Source organism: Apis cerana, linkage group LG3 (assembly GCF_029169275.1).
Source record: "Apis cerana isolate GH-2021 linkage group LG3, AcerK_1.0, whole genome shotgun sequence".
In the NCBI taxonomy this organism is placed as follows: Eukaryota; Metazoa; Arthropoda; class Insecta; order Hymenoptera; family Apidae; genus Apis; species Apis cerana.
Window position 1 is genome coordinate 13,308,787 of NC_083854.1, and position 27,130 is coordinate 13,335,916.

Below are 27,130 nucleotides of genomic sequence, written 5' to 3' on the forward strand. Positions count from 1 at the left end.
TACATTTTAATATTAAAATTCATTAATTTTTTTCTTTTTTTCAAATTAGAATATTATTTTTTTCTTTAAGTTTTCAATATTATATTGTATAATAATAATAATAACAACAATAACAATAACAATAATAATAATAATTGAGGCAAAAGCTGTTTTCTACTTTTCTTTGTTTTCATTGTTTTGTGGATAAACAATGAATAGAAATTAATATAATATGAAAATGCTTGTAAAAAAGTAAATATATAATATAAATAATTCTAATTTTATAAAATTTAATATATAAAAAAACAAGACTCTCTTGTTCGTATTTTATCTTTTATATATATAATAAAAAATATATATGAAACGTAAATATATATTTATATATATAATTTTTATTATTTAAAATTAATTAATTTTATTTTCTTAAATTAATTTTTTTTTAATTACATTAAAATTTTTTTATTGAGAATGAAAGATATCATTAGCGTATGTAAAATATGTATAATTATTCCATTTAAAGAAATATAGATGAAAATCTTTTAAATCTTTAAAAATCATTTTTTAAATATTAGAATATCCAAATATTTATATTTATTATATTATATCATTTAGAATCATTTTTTTATATGAAATAAAATTATTATATCATTTAATAAATAAATTGTTCATTAATTGTAAACAAAACGGCGAAATTTAAAAAAATCAAGATCAATTCTACAATTTTGAAATATGAAATAAAATATTTTCTATTTCATTTAAGATTAAAAAATTATTCATATTCATTTATTCATTATCAATATAAATATAAATAAAACAATAATAAATATAAATTATTTCATTTAAATTATTTTATGAAAATAACTTATTTATATGACGAAAGTTGAACATTGATAACCAATATTTTATGCATCGATATGAAATGATCTTAATATCAATATTTCTATATATATCATATAATACAGTTTATTCATTTCTAATAGCATGATTCGTTACATATTTACATACCTAATTTTTTTAGAAATATAACTCCACCCCATATAAACAACATATTACATATATGGGAGAAATTCGTATAAATAGAAATATTTTCTAATTATATATTTAATTTCTAATATATATCGAATGAAAGAAAATTAATTAAAATTTCAAATAAGAACATATTATATTCATATTAAAAAAAATATTTTATTCATTGGATTGGTTAGAACAATTTGATTCATATCCGCATTTCTTCACTTACACATCTTATTTTTCACATCTAATTAATCTTTAATTAGTTGATTTAACTAATGATTTGGATATTAATTAATTGTTAGTTAATAAAATTTTTGCGATTAAATAACATAAATTCATGTCTATCTTATAAATGATTACAAATGTCAGTATTGACATAAAGATTTTACTAGACATTAAATTGATTTAGGATTTTTTTTAATATAAATATATTTTTGAAGAAAAGAAAATAATATTAAAGCAAAATTTTAAAAACATTAAAATTTATTAAAATATAAAACTATTCAATGATTGGGTGAGAATATATGTACATCTAATTGGACATATTTCATAATTCTTGATTAATAAATTTTTTTCATAATATTAAATTGCATTATGTATAAATTTTACTTATGCTTCTGTAAAAAAAATGTTTAAGGTTCATTAATCTATCATTATATAAAAATTATAATTTTTCTGACAATATACTAATATTAGATTTAAATAATTTAGATACCAATAATTAGATAGCAATAATTAAGTGTATAAGTAGATATATATTAATAATACTGATTATCAATTAATTATTGTCTTGTTTAAATATTTTTTAATCTTTTTCTATGTTTTAATTTCAAAGTAAAAGAAAATAAAAAAAATATGAGAGTATTGATATCCATTTTTGTAACATTATCATGTTAATCTCATCATTAATTAATTATCGGTTCAATAAAGTGAAGAAACAAGCGCTATTTTTAACCGATTAAAAATTTAACTAACAAAAATTTTTAATTAAATTAAATCAAAAAAAAAAAAATCAATTGTCAGATTTTTACTAGTCGATCTCTCTTTTATAATATTATATTAAAAAACATTAGAAATAAAATTAAAAAAAAAGAAAAAGAAAAAGTAATAAAATAAAAAAGATCAATATAAAAAAAAAAGTATCATATATGACTTCTTAAAATATTGTTTTGTAGAAATAATATTGTTTTGAAAATAAATAAATTGATTTATATTAATTGTTATTCAAATCGCGAGAAATAATTTATTTTTCTTGTATTTTAAATTTTTATATTAATCTGAATATTTCATTATTTAAAAGATACGTAAAAATCAATTTTTATATACATACTTACGTACATATATATATATATATATAGTTTATAATATTATAATTTTAGTTGCTCAACTTTAACAATTTGTATTTTTTTATATTTTTTAATATTTTCTCAATTATTAAAAATAATTCAATATTTTGGTTTATTAAGGTATTTTTATATTATAAAAAAATATTTTGTTTGCATAATATACATATTATATTATACGTATATAAAAATAATATATATTAATATAAAAATAAAGGTTTTTATTAGTTTTCTCTCTTAAATTAAAAAAAAAAAATTATAGAGAAATTAAATATTTTTGCACAATTTTAAAAATCGGATAAATAATTCTTGAATATTTTGAACTGTAAAATCCGAAGAATATGGTTTCGAGATAAATATATTAGAAGCGAATACTCAGAATATAACAGTATAGTGTGTTGTATTTTATAAACATTTATAGCTTTCTTAATTTTTTAAATTTTATAACAAATTTTTCAGAACATTATTTTATATACTTAAATCTATTAATTAATAAAAAAAAAATATTTGATTATTTGATTCATTAAAATTCATTAAGTTCTTTTAAAGTTTTTTCTTCTATAAAATGTAAGGAGCAGAATGATTAAAATTTTTTTATATATTTGGGCTATTCAGTATGAAAATTTATAGAATTTACTCGATAACATAACATTATAATCTTTTATTATAAATGAAATTCATTTAAGTATAAATGAAAAATGATATTTTGTTATTTATATACGAATATTCTAATTAAATTCAGTGAAAATTTTTTATAATCATTGACTTTATATTATTTTTCTATCCAAATATTTACCCGATGAAAGAAAAAATTTTGTGCATACATATATATTGTAGGAGAAATATACACTGTTATATATGTGATTCATATTTAATTAATAAGTTTACTAACTTTAAATTTTTTTTACACAAATACGTAAATTTATTGCTATAACGTTTCATACACCATCCTCGACGCAATTCCTGTTGTTTGTAAGGAAGATCGTGACTATGTTGACACGCAAGGACGATAAAAAAAATTTCTTGTTTATTAAAGAGAATTATTTTCTTCTTCTTTTAAAATGCATAATAATACTCCAAACTCTAGCATGCATAATTATAAAGGCATATAGAGCTGAAAATATTATTATGTAATACTTTTATCTTCTGAAGTAGACCCGTAGTTTACCCATAGTTTAAACAATATATCTGATCAGACAATATTCGAATATTTGTGCAATGAATTTTTTATGAAAAGAATCTTATTCCTTCAATAAAAATTTGTTTTCGATACATGCATTTAATAGTTTTTATTTTTATTAATTAACGATGCATTTTTAAGGAGTTTTCACTATATACAAATGCAAAATTGCTTCTAACGCAAAACATATAAACACTGCTTGGTGTAGATTCGTTTCTTTTTTTATCGTTACAAATAATCCCAAATAATATTTCATAGAATAAATGCTCGTTAAATGATTTTTTTGTCATTCTTATTAAATGATTTAATATTTTGTGGTAGCAAAATGATATTCTTTCTTTTTTTAAAGTGTTTCTCATAAATTTTACTGGCCAAAGTATGCTACATTTTGCCCAAGAATAGTATGCACTAATTGTCATGTTAAACTACAATAAATATAAGAGAACATTATATAAATCTAATGGCGATTATTTTGACTATTATGTTCAAGCAAAATTTCTAAACTAGAGAATTTTTGCTCGATTACAATTAATTTTTCAAGTACATGAAAATGATGATTATAAATATATCTAAAATTGAAATTTTTCAATTTTGACAATTATGCATACATGTCCTCAGAAAAAAAATTAAATAAATTTATTCAGTTTCTGACTAGTTTGTTTTCTTCCAACTTATATTAAAAAAGCACTTCCTTATAGAGGAATTTCAAAAGTATGTGCTTTTTTTATTTAATTATAAATTTGAAAAATCGCAAAAGAAATAGGATAGGGAAGCAGGAACGGTTGGCTTTTAGAATAGAAGCGATGGATCTAGTAGTAGACTCTGTTCAGACTTGTAATGTATTCTCCTCTGACCATTCTTTGCCAATCACGTTGGTATTGAGTTATCAATACCGTGCCCACATTGTACCAACAACTTACAACATTTTAACAACTTTCTAGTACTCCCAAAGCTGCAGGTTGTCGACAGACGCGACTATAATACAAAGCAAGGGCACTTGATAAAATAACTTAATCTTCTATTTCATAATTATCTATATATATATAACGTACATATATAAAACAAATTATGAATAAAGAAATAGCAACCAGGGTCGGTACAGTATCATGAATCTTACTTTAAAAATTTTTTAATGCCTGATTATACGAATTGTTATATATCACGAAAATGTAAGATCATAATTATCGCGCCGAAGTCCACTCTTGAAAAAATGAATCACTCTATTAGAAAATTATGGATTAAAAATGTACATGTGCATGGAGCATATAAACTGTGGACTACGATTCTATATGTTTTTTATTTGGGAGCATCGCGATTCTTTTACTTTCTTTGCATTCGAACCTTAGACCAATCAATCCGGTGTAGATAAAGCCCACTCATTTCAGAATAGGAACAACCAACCAAATCTCCTCGTGTGTGTATGTTAATCATTATTAGTCATGATATAAGTAATAATGTTAATATTTGAATAAAGTAACATGATGTACAGTCAAATATTCATGGAATACTTGGCTGCACGGAGGTCATGCGAGGATCCACCACAGTTGTCTTTCCACTGTCAATGCTGTTCTGTTCTTTACACCATATATATATATTATATCGGATTTATTAGTATATATATATATATAGTATAAATATATACACGCACACTAGTTTTAACAATCTTTCTTCACACTCATTCATGCATACGTAACTTCAGAAGAGAGGAACGTCTCCGTAAAAGCAAAGTCTCTTTACGCTGTTTTGACGCGCTTTGCTTCGGACATTTTATCTTCCGTTGCTCTCTTTATTCACCGAGTAATTTTCACTTGCAATGATTTTCGTCGCTGTACTTCTTTGTTTCCTTTTCTTCTTAATTTGAACTTCACTTTAATTCACAATGACTTATCACAAGTTTATCTGTTTCTCTCATTTCTTTTTAAACACTATTATCAAGTCAACCCACTGTTTGATACAAGGAACGATAATACAATTGAATATTTACGAACACAACATTTTTGTCATGCTGAATAATGTAGCTTGTATTGTAGAAAGACGCAAGCTTCTGGACTTGCGACGACCAGTCTCGCATCTCTCTTGCAATGTCCTATGTAATCGGCCTGTAAGTATAATTGTAAAGGTGTGGTGGAAGTGGTAGTGATGACGGTAGTGGTAGTGGAGTGGTAGTGGTAGTGGTAATCGTGGCATTGGTGACGGTGATATTATCCGGTTTTTAATATTTACAATTCGTTATAGCAATTGCTATGTTCCTAAGATGAGATGATGTGCAATTCAATGTTCAAGATTTGGCATGTATTAGCATTGAAGGTTTTGTCTTTAGTTCTTTTCCACTACGAACTGCTTGATGCATTCATACCACTAAACATGCCAATACTAAATGAAGTTTGTTGCTGCTGTTGAATTTGTTGTTGTTGCTGTTGCTGTTGTTGATTATTCGCTTGACGGCCATGTTTTGGCACTGGAGGTTGTAGATATTCATGTCTAGCTAATGTCAACACATCTATACGCTCTTCTTTCCTATATGCTAGGCAACTTCTTATGAAACTCTGCAAAAATAAAACATTTATAAATACATGAGAAATTTGGTTTTTATGTTGTTAATTAATTGAATTTTTTTATTCAAATCAATTGAATTAATTATTAAAAAAATTAGTACCTTCGCTTCATTGCTAACAGTTGGTTTATTTGCAAATTGAACTTCAGTAGCTTTCAATATTGTATTTTCTTCTAAAATTGTTGCTTGAGATTGATTATGCCCAAAAGGCTGAAAACAATTTTTATAACGTAAATTATCAATGAAATCAATTTTATATAGAAATTAAAAATATTAAAAAAAAAATACTTTAATAAGCAATTATACCTTTTTGCCATATAGACATTGATAAAATATAACTCCTACACTCCAAACATCAACTTTTGATGATATTTTTGGAGGATTTTTACCAATAACAAAACACTCTGGTGGAAGATACCTAAATCATATAAAATATAATTAATAATATGAAAACATGAAAAACATTATATAACATGAAAAAAATTAAGAATTTTTTTAATATTAAAATATTACTCGCGAATTATTTTTAAAATAAAAAATATACATACCAATAGGTACCAGCTCCTTGAGATGTTAAATCCATTCCATGATCTGGATTATAATTTTCCTCATCCATTACTTTACTTAATCCGAAATCTGTAATCTTTATTTCTCCACAAACATTACCTTCAGTTAATAATATATTACCTAGAATAATTACATTAACGGTATACAACAATCAATAATTTTATATGTTTTTATTTTATTAAATATAATAAAAATAATATAATTTGTATACAATAGAAATTTACCTGGTTTTAAATCATAATGTATGACTGGAGGTTTTATTTCATTGAGGTACTTTAATGCAGATACAACTTGCATAACGATAGATCTTGCTTCTCTTTCAGGTATAGTCTTATGCTGAAAATATTTAATAAAATGTGTTACATATATTAAATATTATTTTATATTATGTAAAATAATATTTTAATACATATACCTGTTTAAGGTAAAAATCTAAATCATGGCCATCACAATATTCCAAGACAGTACAAAAAGAATTGGCGTCGATTTCAAACACATCATACAATTTCACAACACGAGGATGATCAAGAGCTTTATGTATATTATATTCTCGTAACGCATGCCTGCAAAAAAAAAAAAAAAATATAAAAATAATATAAAAATATATTTTTGTATTGTAAAAGAATGTTACAATATAATATATAATTAACTTAAATTATATATTATATGATAGAACGTATATATATATTTTTTTTATTGCGAAATTGTAATTATTATTTTCTTTATTAATTTAATATTTTCCAAAAAAACTTAATTATAAGAATATTTACTTAATATAATTAGCTTTTTTATCTTCTTTCCAGTCTTTATTCAGTTGATGCACTTTACAAGCGACATATCGTTGCTCTTTTAAGTCAAATGCCTATAAAAAAGCGATTTAAGAGAATTATTTGATTAATTTTTTATCGTACAATATTTAAAAATTAAAAAATTCCTTTTTATACCTTATGCACTTCACTGAAGCCACCTTTTCCTAACAACATTAGTAAAAGGTAACGATCACTCAATACAGGATGAGAATTGAATCTCGATTGGTCCTCGTTGTGAATACGTTTTAGTTCTCTAATGTGCAAATTTCGTTCTCTTTCGAGTTTTTCCATTTCTAATTGAAGATCAGCGTCTTCTTTTTTCAAAGCACTTTGCCTTAACTAAAATCGGATATATATGAATGTTACATTTAAGGGATCGGACAATCAATTTTAGAGATTCAGAAGTTAATATATTATACAAAAATTCGAGATTTTAAGATTTCTTTATTAAGATATAAATATTTGAAGTTTGCATTAAATACAGTGAGAAATAAAGAGATTTTATCTATATCCATTACATTATCATCGCATTTTGTTCCCGTTGTTGTTTCATTTAATACAAACTTCAATTGCTTATGATTAATAATTAAATCTTGATCAATATTTTTATATATCAATTTTTGAATTTTTGTTTCTATTTTTTGGCTTCTAGAATATCTCACGAATATATTAAAATTCTACATACAAACGCATACACACGCGTGCACATACAAAATTATATATGTCAAAATAATATTTATATAATTTCTGAACTATAAATTATTAAAAGATTATCAAAACGCAACTTAGAAAATTCAATACCTTGAGTATTTCATCAGCTTCATAATACTCTTGCCACGTATAAGATCCAGGTACTGCATCTGGTTTTAAGAATGTAGCTTCTGTACCATTATGCAAAGAAGGTTGAGGCTGACTACGTTTCCTACCAGTTTCACTGTTCGATGGCCTCTTTTTGAGTAATAGCTTTTTTTGTTTATCAATTTCTTCTCGTTCAGTTGCAATTTCTTCTTGCCGTCGTGCTAATTCTTGAAACGCATAACCATCTGTCCAATTTTCTTGAAATGTTGCGCCCACCCTTTGAGTTACAAATTGACCCAACCTCAGTCTATTTTGCATACATTTTTGCCTAGCCTCCTTTTTTTCTATATTTGATTTTTCTTTTAATAGCTTCTTTACAACGTCTATACACTTATTTATATGGGATTTGTGCTGTTCAATTACTTTTTGTTGATTAGCCATTTGATGCCTCAATTCATCAGTTGTCTAAAAAAGAAAATGTAAATAATTGTATATTTATCTAATAATTATCTAATAATTTATCTAATAATTATATAAAATGTAAATAATTTTATTTAAACTTAATAATTACATAAAAAGAATTAAATTTATTATATAAATAATATTATATTATCGTTATTAATATTATAATATATTTAATGCATTAAATAGTAATAATAATAAAAACAAATTTTTTTGATTTCTAAAATTTTTTTTTTAGAAAAAAAAAAAATAAATAAACTAAATATTCTCTTTTTTGTTAATATATAATTGTATACATAAAATATATATAGAACTTGTTTTATAAATTAATATACTTACTCTATTTAATTCATCAATTTTATTATTACGTAATTCTAAGTCTGAAGTGGCCTGAGTTTCAAATTCTTGTATCCTCTGGCAAGTAAGTTCTGTCTGAAATATAAATAATACATTTTATGATAAATAAAAATAAATTACTGTAACATCTGATGCATTTGTCAACATAGTTCATAAATACCAGATACCTTGTTGCACCCAAATGGACGTAACATGCAGATTAAGTTTTGTGCAACATTTTGATAAATTCATCTAGAAAATTGATCAGGTTACATCCTTGATAGATGTTTTTGATAAAATTAGTTCTACATTTTATATAATTTAATGTGCTAGCCCTTTTGCTATTAAAAGTAAAACTGCAGAGCAAAACACAAACATATAGATAGAACAGAACTACCATACAGGCAGCAAGGAAAACACCAAAAATGTATGCATGTATGCATGTACGATGAAAAATTGTAGAACACTGTATACTCCATACACATTTTGTTTCTTCTCTATACTTAATACTTATATATTGAAAAATAAATTTTTTCAAATTGAAGTAATTTTGAAATATAATAATACTATAGCCAAATACATGTCAAAAATGGCAAACATGCACACCTATTTTTAATTTAGAAATTGAAATAAATGGAAATAAAATAATTTTAATGATTTAAAAGCGAAACAAGATTTTTCAAATAAGGAGTGACATTACAAGGTAGCCTGCACTCCTATGATAACAAATGGATACAGTGCTACAGTTCAGTCAGAAGTTAGCTGCAAATTTACTACAAACATCTGATAAGAAATGCCCATTAAGAAAACTAATTTTAAGAAATTAAAAACTATGTATTATACAAAATATATTTTTTAATATAAAAAACCGAAAAGATAGAAATAAGAGATAGTAAGAAAAATATCAAGTAAAAGAAAATAAGAGAAATATTTATAAATATATTCCCCAATCACAAAAAAAAAAAAAAAAAAAAAGAAAAAAAAAAAAAAGAAAAAAGTACAAGAACCAATATTTATCCTTTACAAGATAAATTTATTTTGAAAATATGCATTTTCTGCATATAAAATTAATTACATAGACATTAAAAATAGTCTTAAAAATCATTATTTATATAGCCATTAATAAAAAATTAAATTTTCAATTTAAATTATTTAAACCATTTCTATAAATAAATAAATATGAGATTTTAATATAATTATGATTAAACTTTTATGGGTCGTTTCTTATAAAATGCTTGCAGGAATTACCGAATTTTGCTTACATTTGGGGTGTTAGTCTTCGCTTGCCTGACCTGGCTTGTCCTACTGAGGTTGGTAGGCCTTACCTGCACCTGCTTGCTGACCATTGAGCCTGCAGGTTGTGTTGAGGCTGGTGGAGGAGGAGGTGGAGGTTGAGGATGAGGTCTTGGCGGCTGCATTAGTGAAGAAAATTCTGCCACTGAAGAATTGGGTGTTGTTACTTGCGGTGAAAGGAGTTGTTGAGGCGATGGTGGATACTATTGAAAAATAATGAAATAAAATATTAGAATAAATATTTTAAGAAAAAAGTTATAAATATTATAGAAATTAAATATTTTGTCATATATATATATACATATAAGTAATTTACATATATGATAAGTAATTTTTATGTTTGCATATATATATATATATATATACACTTTTTATATTTACCATAGGATACCCCTGTTGAGGTGAAGGACTTTTAGCACCTCCATGCCGAATGGGGCTGTTACCCAAATGATGTTTTGGAAAATATTCATTTATTTTTTTATTTTCAAGAGCAGCAACAGATCTAGACCCCTTACTTCCTACAGGTCCTCCGGTAACTCCCCCACCTCCATCATCAGCTTTACGTTTCCTTTTTCTTTCTGAAGGAGTTCTGGGTATTTTTTCTGGAGTATTTGGATCTACCTCCTTATCACTATGTGATGAGCCTGCAATTATATCAAAATAATTATAATTATAAAATAACATTTTAGCAATTCTTAGGTTAATTATTAAATAAAAATTTTTTGTTGTTAAATAAAATAAAAATATATTAACTTACCAGTGCTCATGTTCGAGTCTTGACTATGAACTGACTGACCAGAGTTTACAGTTGATTGAGGTGCCATCTGAATTTGTGACCCAGCAGACATCTGAAATAAAAAAAAAGAGAAAAAAATGTTGATATAAAATAATTAGAATATACCTTTTTGCAAATATTTTAACAAAATAGGAAAAAGATCATTATGATACTAAATTAAACTAACACTTATTAAAATATTATAATACAGAGAATAAATATTATGTCGCACAATTATTTATATCACAAAATTTAATACAAGCTTGATAGAAGAAACAACATGGAGAAAAATATCGCAACGCGAATCAAGACTCGTTACTTTTGGTAGAGGTTACACTTCGAAAATGATACCGGCGTACAATATACTAGGTAATAAAAATCGCATGTTATTAAGACACAATTTATTATACAGAAGGAAACTTAGAATAGAGAAAGACTAATAAGAAAAAAAGAAAAACAAAGGACGTGCAAGGGAGAAAGAAGTAGGTTCAATAGGAAATGAAAAGAGAAAGAATGAGAATGAAAAAGACAGTACAGGAGAGAAAGAGAGAGAAGTGACACCTTCCAGGATAGCCTATGGTGGAGCCCCATAGTCGTATTTGCTATTTGAGCTAATAGACAGTATGTCAACCATAGGCACGGTTTCGCGCACAATTTGTATGTAAATGTCAATAGCACAGTATGAACAAAATGTGCAATATATGTTTAGAGCTAGAGGAATCACGACAAAATGGAGGACCCTAACAGAGGGGAACGACGGAAGGGCAGGGAGTTACGGAGCTATAGAAGAGGTAAGAGGAAAGGCGATGGAAAATGGAGAGGGGGTGGAAGTAGAGAAACAGAGAGAATGGGAGATAGAGAAGGGGGGTAGGACGTAAGAACTCGATGGCAGAGGAGTGGTTAGATTGGGAACCACGGACGCGCTCCGCAAGGGGGCAGTTTTACTCACTGTTTCACATCTGAACTCTGGTCAGGTCGGATAGTTAACTGGCTTTCCTATCGTACATAGTTTTCTATATACGCACCAAATGCAACCGCTGTGCAAACTGCTTTCAATGAACAACAAAGATAATCACGACGACACACTACGTCATTCGATTTGTGACGTCGATTCTCCGATAAATTACGCACTCTTATTATTATTATCAGCGGCGTGTCAGCCACGTTTACTCCGCGCGCGGTTAAGAACCCGGATTAATGGTAAGTTCTCATGGACGCGGTCACGCGTTTGCGCGTTTGCCAGGCGGAACGCACACGTTCGAATTCCACGCTCTGTCACTGACATGCACACGTTATTATGATTAAAAGTATCGCTACTATAAAGCATTATAAATATAGATGAATCGTTATAATGTTGCATTCCTGTCATCTTCATTTTTTTCGTGTATAAGTTTGTATTTCATATTTCATCGAAGTTTCAATTGTATTAATAGATATTCATATATTATTCAATTTTATTATATTCATAATAATTTTATATGAAGATTTGAATATTTAAATATATTTGTTCCATTTACAATATATCAGCAAAATGATTACAAAATGACTATATTTGATATTACAATATATGTATATATATTTGTATATATTTATACATATATATATATATATATATATATATTATATTATTATATTTATATTTATATTATATATTTATATTAAATATAATGTGTATGTATGTATGTATACGCACGTGTGTGTGTATTTAATGATATAAAGAAAATATAGTAAAAAAAGAGAAAGAGAAGCATTTCACCTTTATTATTTTAAATTTAATGAAAGTAAAAAAAAAAGAACATATTTCAAAAACATAAACAGAACAATACATTTGATTAATAACAAAACATTTGATTAATCTTAAACATTTAGATTAAATGAAATATATTGATTTTGATATATGCAATCATTAAATTATATGTATATGAAAAATTTAAATTATTAAAAATGAATTTATGATATAAAATATTACGATATCAAATTAAGTACTATCATGTAGAATTAAGATAAAAGTAAAAACAATAAAAACGTAAATGTATTCTAACATAAAATATATGAGAATAATGCTTATTTTTGAATTCGAATTTATACATACAAATACATACTTAAATTATTAATAAATAAATAAAAATATATAATTAATAGGTCATTTTTAATAACAGTGAAATTGTATACAAAAATTTATGTTCATCATACTTTTATTTCCTCTACGTCACAAATCTTAAAAAATAGAAATGAAAAAAAATAGAAATGAAAAAAAATAGAATGGAAATTCAATTTATAAATCATAGATTAAAAATACAAAAATCTATATTTATTATACTACAGAAAATTGATATTTAAATCAGAATGAGTAATGAATTACAAAAACAAGAGGATTTTGTGGCTTACGAATGATTCGTTTCACTTTCTTGCATTTTACTGAACATGTCAGCAATTCAACAAAGAATAGGAAACTTCCTTATCGATGGATCAATGTCTGTGCCCGGAACTGGGCTAGAGGGCCGGGGAATCGTTTCTCCGGCAGCGATTTGCTTTAAGTAAGCTTTGCTATGTGCGCTTGCGTTAGTGTGCGTAGGCAAGGAGGTTACATGGGAAGTAGTAACATATACGAACCCAGTGAATCGGGACATGCGGATTTTACAGAACACTCCTCTATTCCTCACGACTTGATCCTTTTATGACCATAATCATAAAGTGATATTACACGATCCAAACGGCACACGTAAGCTATCCTTTTGAACACTCACGAACTTGGTTCACTTCGTATCTTCTTCAACTATGCAATTCCACTTGTAAAAGCGGCGTGCAGTTAGCGCGCCGGGTAAACAGCAACAGCACCAGCAGCATCGAGTGCCGTCAATGGCCACGATAAACGGCATTACGCGTACGTTACACGGGCCACGAGCGAGCCAAAAACCCGGCGTAGTCTCGCCTAATCGAAACGGAACTGGAACTGTCCGACTACCGTACTGTTCGCATACTACTACCTAGCGAAGATTTTCTTTCTCTCTTTCTTAGGTGCTCTCACACTCCCTCTTTCCTTGCCTCTCTTCTCCTCTCCTATGTACAGCAAATGAGCAACGCGCGAGATTCCGAGATGCGGCAAAAGGTGCAACCTCCACCTCCCCGCGACGGCGCTACTGCCCAACGATCACAACAGACAGTAAAGAGAGAAAGAGAGAAATTGTGAAAGTGTGAGAGAGAAATCAAGAGAGATCGAGAGACCTATGAGAGGAAGCACTGAGGAGGGGGAGGGAAAGAAGAGGAGGAGGAGGAGGAGGAGGAGGAGGAGGAGAGGGCAAGCAGAAGTTGGCGAGCTTGGTAGAAAGAGATGAAAGACAAGTTTTTAGAAAGAGAGCTAACTGAGTGACAGAGAGGTTTATAGGAGTAGGGTTAGGAGAAGTAAAGGGGAGGAAAAGGGAGTCGGAGGGAGGCATATGAGACATTCCTTCAGTGAACGGGTCGACCGAGTGTGAGTGCAAGCGAGCCGGTAAAATCGATGTGGCGAAGTGTAGCTGTGCCACTACGGCGTGCAAAGGGTGTGCTGTACTTTATACGTGGATCAGTAATTTGCCTTGTGACGTTATGTCATAGAATCAAATGCTACAGTAATTAATTAAATTTTATATATCAATAAATATAAAGATAAATGTATATAATAAATGCCTATACACAATAAAAATGGAATAAAATCTTTTTCTAGCACAATATATTTATATTTTAATTTTTAAATAAAATGTTAAAATTAACTAAAGCGTATTATTATATATACTATACACATTAATAATTATTGGGATATAATTTTTATGTTTTTATGTTTAACAACATTCTTTATAAAAATATTACATATATCATACATATATCATATATATCACTCATTTATTCCTTTTCTTTGTTTATTTAATTATAGATATTTATTTTTATGATAGATATATATATATATAATAATAGAATTATTTTTTCAAGAAAATATTTTATATTTATGAATTTGGAAGATATTTATACATTATTCAAAATATATAAATAATTAATTTCTAATAATAAACAAAATATAAGTATGTAATATCGATCTAATTAATAACATTAATAAAAGTACATACCTAGTATGTATATATAAACTTGTCGATGTACGTATGAAGTTAGCTGCAGCATTGTTTTATTTCGTAGGATTTTATATTGACTTACATAGTCGTGTAAAACATTGTATATCGAGAGTGGCACCTGTCTTAGAATTGAAAGACAGAGCGCCCTCACAACGATTCTACTAGTTACGCTCCTGGAATACGTCGTGCCGACGTGTGTTCCAGCCAGTGCGAGGGCGTATTACCGAGATGTAGTCCTAGTGGAGGGGATTGAAAGAACCAAGCGTACGTATGAAACGACGACTCGACGATCATAACTGGTCAGACCGGCGGGCTGGCAAGAGCATGTATCATCGTTTCTCACTATTCGCGTCTTAACAGTGTTAATAGTGTAATTAAATATTTTTATCAGTGTTTATTCTCAGTGTTTAAGTTTTTTACTTTATTTACATTTTGATTAATTAGTCACATTTAAATATATTGTTAATATAATTCGTTAATTAAAAATTGTTATAAAATCTCATTCCTTGTAAAGAAATGTTTTTAAATAATTTTATATTTACGCATATCCTGTGAACATAATTTTTCTTTCCCAATATGTATTTTTTTTTAATAATTTGGTATATTATTAGTTATTATTATATATAATTACTAGATATATATATATTAAATTTTACTTGATATTGTGATTAAGATTTATATCACTTCTACTAAATTTTCGAATTTTAATTACGAAATATTGAAGTGTAGAATTATAAATAGTGTTAAGTTACGTTCATACGTGCTTTCAATTTTTGACGGGATAAATGAACAAAATGATGGAATAGTAGTAAGTATATATGTACATTTTATACTATCGATGCGATATTCAAGTAAGGGGCAACGTTGCAATATGTATTTCGGATGCTGTGACAACATCGCATCAACAGTTTTTTCCATTTTTTAACGATACTATATATCGAATATATAATTTTGGTATATTCTCTTAACGTAATGCGAATGTATATTTAAAAATAAAATTTATCAAAATTTAAAACATAGAATTTATCATAATAAAATTTATGTTAGAGATTTTTTTTATTAATGTTTAGATTTAATTAATAAATTTTGATAATTAATAAAATTGAAATGAAAATGTTAAAAATTTATTGAAGAATTCATAGAATTCATATTTCGATGCGATATAATGATAATGAAAAAGTGAAAAAGCATATTTTTCAAATATACTTCGATTCATATTCCATTTTATCATATTATTATTTATAAAATACAAAATATTTGTTACAAGCATACGAAAAATTTTGTGTATTAAATAATTTTTTGTTAAAGATTTTTTTAACATAATATATATATCTTTAATCTTAATGTATGTGCGCGCGCGCGTGTATGTGGCGTATGAGTATATAATAAATGTGTTAAAATAAATATAAACATGAAAAGTGGGAAAGAGATCAAGAACACATTAAAATAAAAAATAAAGTGAAGGTGAATATGTACACGTTTAGCTCCTAGACCTTGCAATGCCATTCGATTGTAGAGAACAGTGGCGACAACAGCCACCAACGTTCGACGTGACGGCAACACAGCAATCACTACCCCTACTCCTTTCATGGAAGGGATCACTGTTTCCCCTCCATGTGTTGCCTTATCCCCCTCCAATGAACTCCCAATAGGTCGCACGCTCATTAGCCCAGTCGCGCACGATTCTCCCCCTCTGCCCCGTGCAGTCGCATGTCTCCGACCGATCAGCTGGTCGGCCACGCGGCGTTGCCTCGTTGCCTTGGCTTGCGCTCTGCTCACTGTTCATAGCCACGCGGTTTTCTGTGTACACCGTTTCAGGAAAAGTTAGGTACGATCCGGTACTCCGTGTAAACGGCGTGTGCGCATTGCACATTGCCTTACGAATTCTCTTCATTTTGTCCAAGTTAAAATACTCTTATAAATATAACGTAATGATATCATCTCACGTCAAAAATTTTAATTAATTTTCTTTTTTGTACGGGCTCGATTTTTTTAATTTCTTAAATTATATTAATTTTTTTTAAATTTATTTTTCATACTATTTATTCTAAAAATACGTGTATATATATCATTATATATACTATGTTCATATACGAATATGTTAAATTTTTTATTATTTTCTGTAAATTTCGTTCATTTATTTTATATATAATTCAAAATCAATATTTTATTGCATAGAAGTATATATATATATTTTTTATATGACAGTTTAAAAAATTATATAATATTTGAGTTGTTTATGGTTAACTAGTGTAATTTTAATTATATAATATTTTTCAATTATAATAAATTTCATCAGTTACAATTTCATTTAATTTTGCAATGAAATTGGATTTTTGAATTATTAAATACATAACACCAAGGTTTTTAATTGACAGATAATAATAATCATTTTATAATAAAGTTGCAATAAATTTGATTGAAAGAATTTTTAGAAGAATAATTAAAATCCGAATTAGTTTTTGTTTTTTAAAGATTTATAATTTATTAACTTTATTGTTATTTAAACTATTAGATAATTAAATTTAATAATATCTATATCTAATATCTAATATCTATAAAGTTATATTTTATTTGATATAAAAATATTTATATTTATTATAAATTTACTTTTTATAAGAGAATAAAAAATAGTGAAAATAGAAAAATAATAAACATATATTACGAATTATATTATTAAATTTAAGCTGAAGCAACTTGTTGCTAAATGAATAATTATATTATATCAATAAATTAAATGAATATGAAAATAATTATATGGCTATATTTTTTAATTTCTATGATGGATCAACATGGCAAACAATATGATAGGTAAGTCTTTTTTTCGAGTTTCTTGAAATTATGCCAGTTTAGATGTAAAAGCATCATAAATCATTTTAGAAAGATTTTCTATATATTATTTTGATAATTAAGATGAATAATAATATATTGTGATAATTGAAATAAGAATATAACGATGAGAGAAAAAAATTTAAAAGAAATTATTTTCACGAAAATTTATAGTTTTTATGTGTGTGCATGTATATGTGAAAGTACCGTTCTAAATGTGAGGATTATCAATGTTCATTGAAATATTCACTGTTAATAAATAATATATCATGCATGATAATGAAAGTTAACATATTCTTAACACATACACATATTCGATCTCTCTTTTCTTGTTTCATTTGAAATATTTTTTCTATTTTGCAAATATTTATTATAAAACTAAATTTATAAATTATTTATTAATTTTTTTCAGTATCATCGCATAATATCGATTTTATTAAATAAAAATCTAAAAATTTAAAATCTAGAAAACGAAAGTTATTAAAATTTCATTGGTATGATATATGTATTTCTTTATTATTTCAAAAGAAATGTTATTTTTGATTCACCTGATCTTCTTTTGATCATCTTTTTTAATACAATTTTTTTGTTTTGATGTCATTCGTTTGATGCTTTAAATATAAATGTAAAAAATGCTAAATATATAATAATAATTTATAATATCAATAAAAATTTAATAGTTATTAAACTTGATATAATTTATAATTTATAATTTATTAAGTTATTATAAGCAATTCAATTATATATAAAACAATGTATATAAAATACATATAATAAGAAAAAAGAAAGATAAGTGTTAAATCTATTGAATGTAAGATTAATATTTTTATATCACATAGTATATCAATTTTATTTATATTATTTATATTATCAGAGATTTTATTATAAATTAAGATGATAAAAATATTGATATTTAGCATTATTTGATATATTATTAGAATATATAATGAAATATAGAAAATATAGAATATATAATTTTTCATTTATAAATTTGATTGGGATAAAGTTATGTATTTTCAAAGAATATAGTCAGCTAGATATAGTTAGTTACTTGGCGCCACGTATCACGCATCTCAATGTTCTAAGCATTGACGCGCAAGACGACATTTATTGGCATATTGCGACATTAATTGTTTGAGTGGCTCGGTCACCGCAGAAATCCGATCGAAAAGTGCGATCGACGCGTCTTTTTCTTTTGTTAATATCTATAGTTTCTATAAGTATATATGTTGATTTGGTTATAATTTAATTTACACACTAATTATAAAGTATAAGAAAATATTTAAATTTTATAATTTAAAATTCTTGTAGATCATCATCATCATTCATTTATATATTAAATTGCTATCGAATAAGTAGCTTGATAGCTAATCCAAATGAAATATTTTTAATTGTAACGAGGAAAGAAGAAATATATCCAAAATATATTTTTGTTTTGTTAAGTCAAAATATATTTTAAAAAACATGTATTCGAAAATTATTATAATTTTGATATTATGCAATGATTTATTTTTATATATTTTTTGAAAATTAATTACAATACCTATCATAATATCAATATGATAAGATCAATATGATACATATGTACATATGTAATACATACGATGCATGTACGTGTGTGTGTGTATGTATGTATGTATATATATATACACACACACATATATATATATATATATATATATATATATTTATATATATATATCACTGATATTCTTTTACGCGTTATATTGAATACAAATATTTGATTTATATTTGTTATTTCTCTTTTTCTTTTGATCATTTATCAAGATTTATATATTATAAATTTTATAAATTGTCAAATTTAAATTTTTATATACCGGATATATTTTTTTTCTTGAACATTCGTTAAATTTTATTTTGATCATTTAAAATATCATTTAAAAATATGTAAAAATATGTATATAGAATATTATAGAAATTATTCCAATACAAGAAAAATACAAGAAAAAAATTTCAATAACGGATAATTGTATTTCATCAAATTGCATAAGTTGCGTTGCTTTACGATATTTTTTGATATAAAATATGAGTAATATAATCGTATTATATGCCATTCAAACGGTTATTTAAATGAATGAACATGATTATATGTTATTTAAGAATATGAATACAGGAACAGAATGGAACTATTCTAACTATTCTATATATTTTTTCAATATTATATACATATTTTGTTTAAGATCTGAATAAAAACTAAAAATTCTATTTATAATTTTTAAATAGTAAAAATCTAATTACGATAAAAAATATTATGATTCATTTATCTATAAATAAATATTTTATCATATAATTTTATAAATAGATATTCTATATATAAATTTATTTAATTTATTTTAATTTATTTTAATTATTTTATGTTAAAATACTATTTAATTAGAATTAACAGCTAACATTAACCTGTATATTTATTTGAAAAAAAATAATTTCATTATTATTTTCACAATATTATATTCAAATTATTTTTAAATAGCTTATTTTCATTATCTGCAGATAGAGATATAAAATATAATATGACATCATATAGCTCTATTTCGCAAAATGACATAAAATTCATTATTTTCGGATTTATATTTTTTATACTCTAGATTTCTAAAGTTGAACTAAACTCCTGATGAACACGTAAGCTAATTGTAAGTCACATCGATTACTTATTGGCCTATACCAAGAAAACGCATAGATATAAAATATATATAAATATATAAGTATAATGTAGCATGAAAATATTATTTGTATTACAAATATTATGTCTCTTAATATATACTTTGTAGATGATTTTAATTATCATTTATCATGATAAACATTAATAAAATTTATTAAATTGAAAAATAAAAATTCAATTAACAAATTAATATATATATATATATATATATATATATATATATATATATATATATATATATTGATATATAATATATATATTGATACGAGATGTTATTCTGTTAATATCATAATAAAAAAAATAATATTTCGATATTTTTTTTTTAAAAATAACTATTTTAATATTTATGCATAAAATTAATATTTATATTTATATTTATCATGAAATTTTTAAAATTAATAATTATTATAATATAAAAATTTTATAAAATATTTTATATATATATATATATATAAGATTTGAGATAAATTTTAGGGTGGGGCTCAAATATATGAACCTGAACCAAACACTAAACTAGGAAGATCAGTAACGATCGAATGCTCTAGTTCTTCTACGTGGCACTAGATGGTTGTTGGTAGCGACCTCTTTATTACAATGAAAAAACTATTCATTCCATCGATGCTAATTTTGATAAAATATTTATTATACAACACAATAAAATAAAATTGTATTTTTAATATTCTTTTATCGCTTATTTCTATTTATCGATCTAATTATCTAATTATTTGATCTAACAGTTCGATAGTTAAGTTTCTTCCCTTACAAATATATTATCAGTTTAATATGGAAACAAACAATTATTTATGTTTTTATGTTATCATTTGAAAATTTCTTTCTTTGTATTTTGATTATTTTTTTTTATTTTTCGTTAAAATTTTTTTTTATATTTTTTTATATTTCGAAATTTTATTATTCAGATTATATTGGTACGTAAAATTTTTTAATAATAACTTTAAGTTATTTTTAAATCATATTTTTCAAATGGTACATAATTTCGTAATTACTAATTTAATAATTTAATTTAATAATTATAATTTAATTAAGTAATTTAATAATTATCATATACTATATATGTATATATACAATCCATTGCAATTTCAAATATTAATATATAAACATTCATTCAATACGAACTTGTTGAGAATTTGCGTTCAATAAAAATATATTTCGAAAAGTTTATTTGGCTTTCTATAGTTATCCAAGTAATCGAACGATTCGTCACTTTCATCAACGAGGAAATTTGAGGAAAGTTAGAGATCTACCTATACGATAAATGAAGAAGTTTTTCGACAAATTATTCTTCTGAAAATATTGCCATGGCTGAAAGTATGGCTGAGATTTAAAAATGAGAGTTCCACACCGTTTATAGCCTGTATAGGCATTGCCAACAATAAAGTCACAACATGATGAATTTTTTAAATAAAGATTTGATTCTGCAAGCTTATACAATACAATCGATATAGAAATTTAAATCGGCATACGATTTATGACACAATTTATTTGTTGATTGATTGTATATTTGAAAAGGAGAAATAGTTAATAATATTTGTACGAAAACTATTTTCAGCAACGAAGCGATTTTAAAGAAAATAAAACATATTCATCATATAAATAATAGCTATCGTAAAATTATCACACTTCGAATATTACAAACCCTCAATAAGAATCTCCAAGAAAAGCCAATGCATTTGCTACATATCACTGTTTAGTGCTGTTTAATTGGGCCCGAGAGAGGTGATTGAGTCGGATATCCTTTTGAGAATGAAGACGATTATGCACTTACAGTTAACGGAGAATGCTACCGCGAGATGTTAAGTAACTTTTTGTGGTCAGAATTGAATCGCATTGACTTGGAAGATTTGTGGTTCCAACAAGATGGTGCCGCATGCCATATACAGTCACCCATGAAAGTCTTCGTACACCCTATAAAAAGGCCACTTTTATTAAAATAGACGGTTGTGTGATAAAATTTGTTTCTTAATGTATAAAATAATAATAGTTACAATAATCATAAAATATTTTTTATTAGGGAAAATCTATATATCATTACGATGAAGAAATTTCCGTAAATGCATAGAAGATAAATAATTATATCAAATCTTTTGATTTTTGATAATAGAAGGAGGAAAATGAAAGGAAAAAATGAGGAGAGGAGTGAGCGAGCGAGCGAGAGAGAGAGAGAAAGAGAGAGAGAGAGATTATTTAAAATGTTTTGTGGAAAGAAGCAGAAAGATATTGCGGTTAAAAAAAATCTATGCGTTCTGTGTTTGTGGTATAATGATTTGGAATTTGTATCTATAAAAATTAAGAAGCATTTGTAAGAAAATAGAACAGTTGAAATACGTGGAACAATCACTACAGGTTTGTTTAGATATATGTATTAAAATTTAAAGATTGATAAATGCTTATTTCAAATATTTAAAGATAAATAAATAAGTACTAGTCTTAATATAGAATTTACGATAAAATTTCATATCATTTTGTTTTAATAAATATCACCTTCTTATAGCATGTACGAAAAGTTTTACGAGTGACTGCAATTAATAATATAATCGATTAATTCTTATCAAAACTTAGAAATTGATTAATATTAAGAAAAATATATATTAATTAACTTTAAAGATCATATTGATTTAACGATGTTGAAAATAAGATATAAATATTAGCACCATTTTTTGTAAAGTGCATAAATTATAAAATCGATTATGATCGAATATTTAATGAAATTGAATCACAGTTATGCGCGAATATATGTATATATACTATATCAGAAATTTTAAAAGAAAAATGAATTTGCTATTTATTTATTAAAATAAATATGGCTATTTGATTTCTATATTGATCTTTATCTCTTCTGTATTTAAGCGTATAGAATACGAAGAGTTGATGGAAGAAGAAGAACTTTATGTAAATTATAGAAAAAATAATGTTTGATCAGATTTTTTTTTCATTTTTTATTATGGAACCACTCACCCACCCACTTAAACACACATACATACACAATGTTTTTATATATTTTATATACTATATCAGAAGTTGATCACACTATTTTCATTAGATTTTTCATATATGTATCGTGAAACAAGCCAAGGCATAATACTTTCTTATTTTTATATTTTTTCTTCTATTTTTGTATTTTCATTTTAAAACTGGAATAAGAAAATTTTGACCATTCAATTTGACCATTCATTTCTTTTTATTAATTAATTAAAAAGATAAAATATGTAAAAAAATAATTTTTTATTATCTGAAATGATGAATCATCGATTTTTTACTTTTGAAAATCTAATAAATATAGCAATGATGATGTCTCTATTCTCTTGATCATTCATATTATTTATTTTATTGGTTTAACCAAATAAAAAGAACTGTTATAATTCCTTGTTTGTATTATGTTTCATAGAATCAATATTAATTTCATTGATTTATATTTAACAAATCCAGGGAATTTATCATAAAAAAAAATAAGAATTTTCGTATAATTCATAAAAAATGTTATATATATATATATATCTTTTACATAAGAAAGAAAATATAAAAATTTAATATCATATATATTCTCATAAATTTTTAAAAAAATAATAATATATCATTTTTATTATATATATATAATAAAAAAGTGTATCTTAATTATAAAAATAAATTTAATATAAATTTTTTTTATATTATAAAATATATGAAAAATAACTTTAATGTAAATAACTTTATTTCTAATTTGTAAATTTATTCCAAATTTAATAATAATTTAATAAATCAAATTCTTTTTTGATTTTATCAAATTTGCAATATATATTGAATATATTTTCTTTATGATTTTGCAATAATCAATTTAAATTATTTTAAACTGAAAATATTACGCATAGTATCACATAGAGTTGTCGAACATCTCCCAGTTTGTTGTTGCGATCAGTAACTTATTAATAGAGGGATTACAAAATTTAACGATGAAGATATTATTCGTTTGAGAAAAATTTATCGTAGATCTTTGCGTTGTACATTTGTTCGGGATTATATTACTGTGATGTAACATTGATAGAAAAAATTAAAAGAAAAAGCAAGAGAAAGCATTTTGTCCTGAATTTAGTGAAAAAACTTATCAATAATCTAGCTAGTTAGATCTGTACCCTAGACATCGCGAGAGTAATGGTAACAATAGAGACCAGATTAAAGGATAAATATACACACGTATAGGAAACGAGCAATTGGCGAGAATCACGTTCGACATGCGTCCCTCTGGTGACGAAAACAGGAAGGGCTGCCACAATTAATTTTTACCGACAAATTTTCACTCGCATCCCAAAGTTAATAAAACCGTTAAATTATTTATTTTCAAATTTAAAAAAAAGACAATATATCTATGTTATAAGCGCAAATGGCAGAAAAAAATTTTTTGTAAATTTTAAAAAAATATATATTCATAAATATGATTCACACATTTGCATATTCTATTATAAATACACATTAATTAATAAGTAATTAATAAGTATACGTAACTTACATATTACAGTTCGATCATGTTATATAATAGTTGTTTTACAATAAATGGTAGATAATATTTTATAATTTCTGATAAATGATATTGAATATACATATAAATGATATGATACTTGGAATATTTATAAAAACTCAAGATATCACAATTTATACGAATCGAAAATCACTGAAATTTGGAGTCAAGCAAAACTTAGATAAACATACATCTCTTAAATAATAATTCTGCTATTTATATTCAATAAGCCAATTTATAATAAGAGAATAAGAATAAGAGAATAGGCTCATTAAAGGCAACAAGAATAATGAAAACAGGAAGTGTCGTCGAATTTATAATATTATTGCTAATTTTCATGATAATGTTGAAAGAAAAAACTATACATTAGTAAAATAAACAAAAGAAAGAGATTAAATTTGGTTCAGGTGATACTTTTAATAAAGATTATATTTTGGGAGATATACATTACATTTTACAAGAGGAAAGTAAATTTGATATCTTTAAATCGAAATTAGATAATTGTATATGGAAAATATTATAAAAATAAAAAATTTATATCAAATTTAATTATATTAAATTTATATTAAATTTATATGGGATTATGTAATCATCGATATTAATAAAAATTTAATATTCATCGACAAATTTTTAAACAGAAAATTAGAAATATTGGTATATTAAAAAAAATTTTTAAATAAATTAAAAAGAAAAAAAATAAAAATAAAAAATAGAAAAATTAGATTATTTGATAATAAAATAATCATTTGAAGTATACATTTTGAATCATGAGAAAGAAACGAAATAAATAAAATAAATAAACTTCATTGATGTAAATATCATGAAAAAATTATTTAACAGTATATAAACTTATTATTATATTTAAAGACGAATCAGTTGCACATTAATATAAGCTAATATAAAAAATAGTAAATAATAATGCGTTCAAATATTTTTATGGCACATAATTTTTTCTTAAGAATACATGGAGAACAATTAGGAAAAAATAAAATAATAATATAAATATAAGTTTCTTTTTTTTCATTTCGATATGAAAAAATAATTAACAATGTAAAGTTAAAATATATTTCGAAAAAGAATGAAAAGATATTTTTATATTGATACGTTATAAAAATATTATTTGTTGTTTCAATTTAATCATACAACGATAAAATTTTAATGATAAAATTAATAAAATTAAAAAACTAAGAAAAGAAAGAAACAATAGATATGTTAAAATACATATATTAAAATTGATATACATGTTAAAAAAAATAATGCGAATAGTATTTATTAAAAAAGCTTTTAATATTTAAAATTATATTTATTTATAATTGGAATAATTATTAAAGAAAAAATAATCAGTTCAATTGAAACGATTAGACAAATAGAAAATTTACGCATAAATAACAACAGTCTTAAATTGTTTGAAAAACCTCTAACTTGAATAACAAATAAATTTTAAATAAGTTTTTTCTTCTATAACTTATTATAATAATAAAAATAAAAAAAGAATATTATTCGAAAATCATTACGTTTCAAGATAAAATTTGTTATATCGTAATTATAATCGTACATCGTAATAAATCACAAGATAAAAATACTTCATGATGATCATTTTCCAGTTTAAGTATTTCAAAAAGCATGATGAAATTGATGAAAATCAATGAACAATAACTTCACTCGCAATATTATTCTCTTTTTCTTTTTTGATATCATATCTAATATGTTTCGTTATCATGAAAAAAAATTGTACTATGGTAGTAAAATTTTATTTTCCTTTCAATACGAAATATCGTAATTTGATTAAATTTGTATTGAAATCTAAAATAGCAGAATCAAAAATATAAAATTAATTTTAATCATGGTTAATGATAAAATCTAGTTCTACTTTAAATATTTTTTTCATAAATACTACAAAT

At 24.7% G+C, this 27,130-nt stretch overlaps 1 protein-coding gene across 29 annotated transcripts in view; it reads right to left on the minus strand.

Annotated features, from left to right (window-relative positions):
- Positions 1 to 4,326: 4,326 nt before the first annotated feature.
- Positions 4,327 to 27,130, minus strand: part of LOC107998338 (serine/threonine-protein kinase tousled-like 2) — a 29,765-nt gene continuing 6,961 nt past the window's right edge. For 7 of the 29 annotated variants that reach the window (XM_062073157.1, XM_062073154.1, XM_062073155.1 and 4 more), the window contains exons 4-16: positions 11,093 to 11,183; positions 10,717 to 10,979; positions 10,368 to 10,538; positions 9,046 to 9,138; positions 8,248 to 8,709; positions 7,582 to 7,785; positions 7,408 to 7,499; positions 7,053 to 7,200; positions 6,862 to 6,973; positions 6,619 to 6,757; positions 6,377 to 6,488; positions 6,173 to 6,280; positions 4,327 to 6,062 (exon numbers count right to left, since the gene is read on the minus strand). In XM_062073157.1, the coding sequence (XP_061929141.1) occupies positions 5,847 to 6,062; positions 6,173 to 6,280; positions 6,377 to 6,488; positions 6,619 to 6,757; positions 6,862 to 6,973; positions 7,053 to 7,200; positions 7,408 to 7,499; positions 7,582 to 7,785; positions 8,248 to 8,709; positions 9,046 to 9,138; positions 10,368 to 10,538; positions 10,717 to 10,979; positions 11,093 to 11,183 (2,211 nt within the window). In that variant the 3' untranslated portion in view covers positions 4,327 to 5,846. Of the gene's footprint in view, positions 6,063 to 6,172; positions 6,281 to 6,376; positions 6,489 to 6,618; positions 6,758 to 6,861; positions 6,974 to 7,052; positions 7,201 to 7,407; positions 7,500 to 7,581; positions 7,786 to 8,247; positions 8,710 to 9,045; positions 9,139 to 10,304; positions 10,539 to 10,716; positions 10,980 to 11,092; positions 11,184 to 11,297; positions 12,037 to 12,059; positions 12,652 to 13,723; positions 14,855 to 15,210; positions 15,253 to 22,505; positions 22,644 to 27,130 lie in introns of those variants that run through there. The other 22 variants (XM_062073147.1, XM_062073145.1, XM_062073149.1 and 19 more) reach the window with 16 other exon arrangements.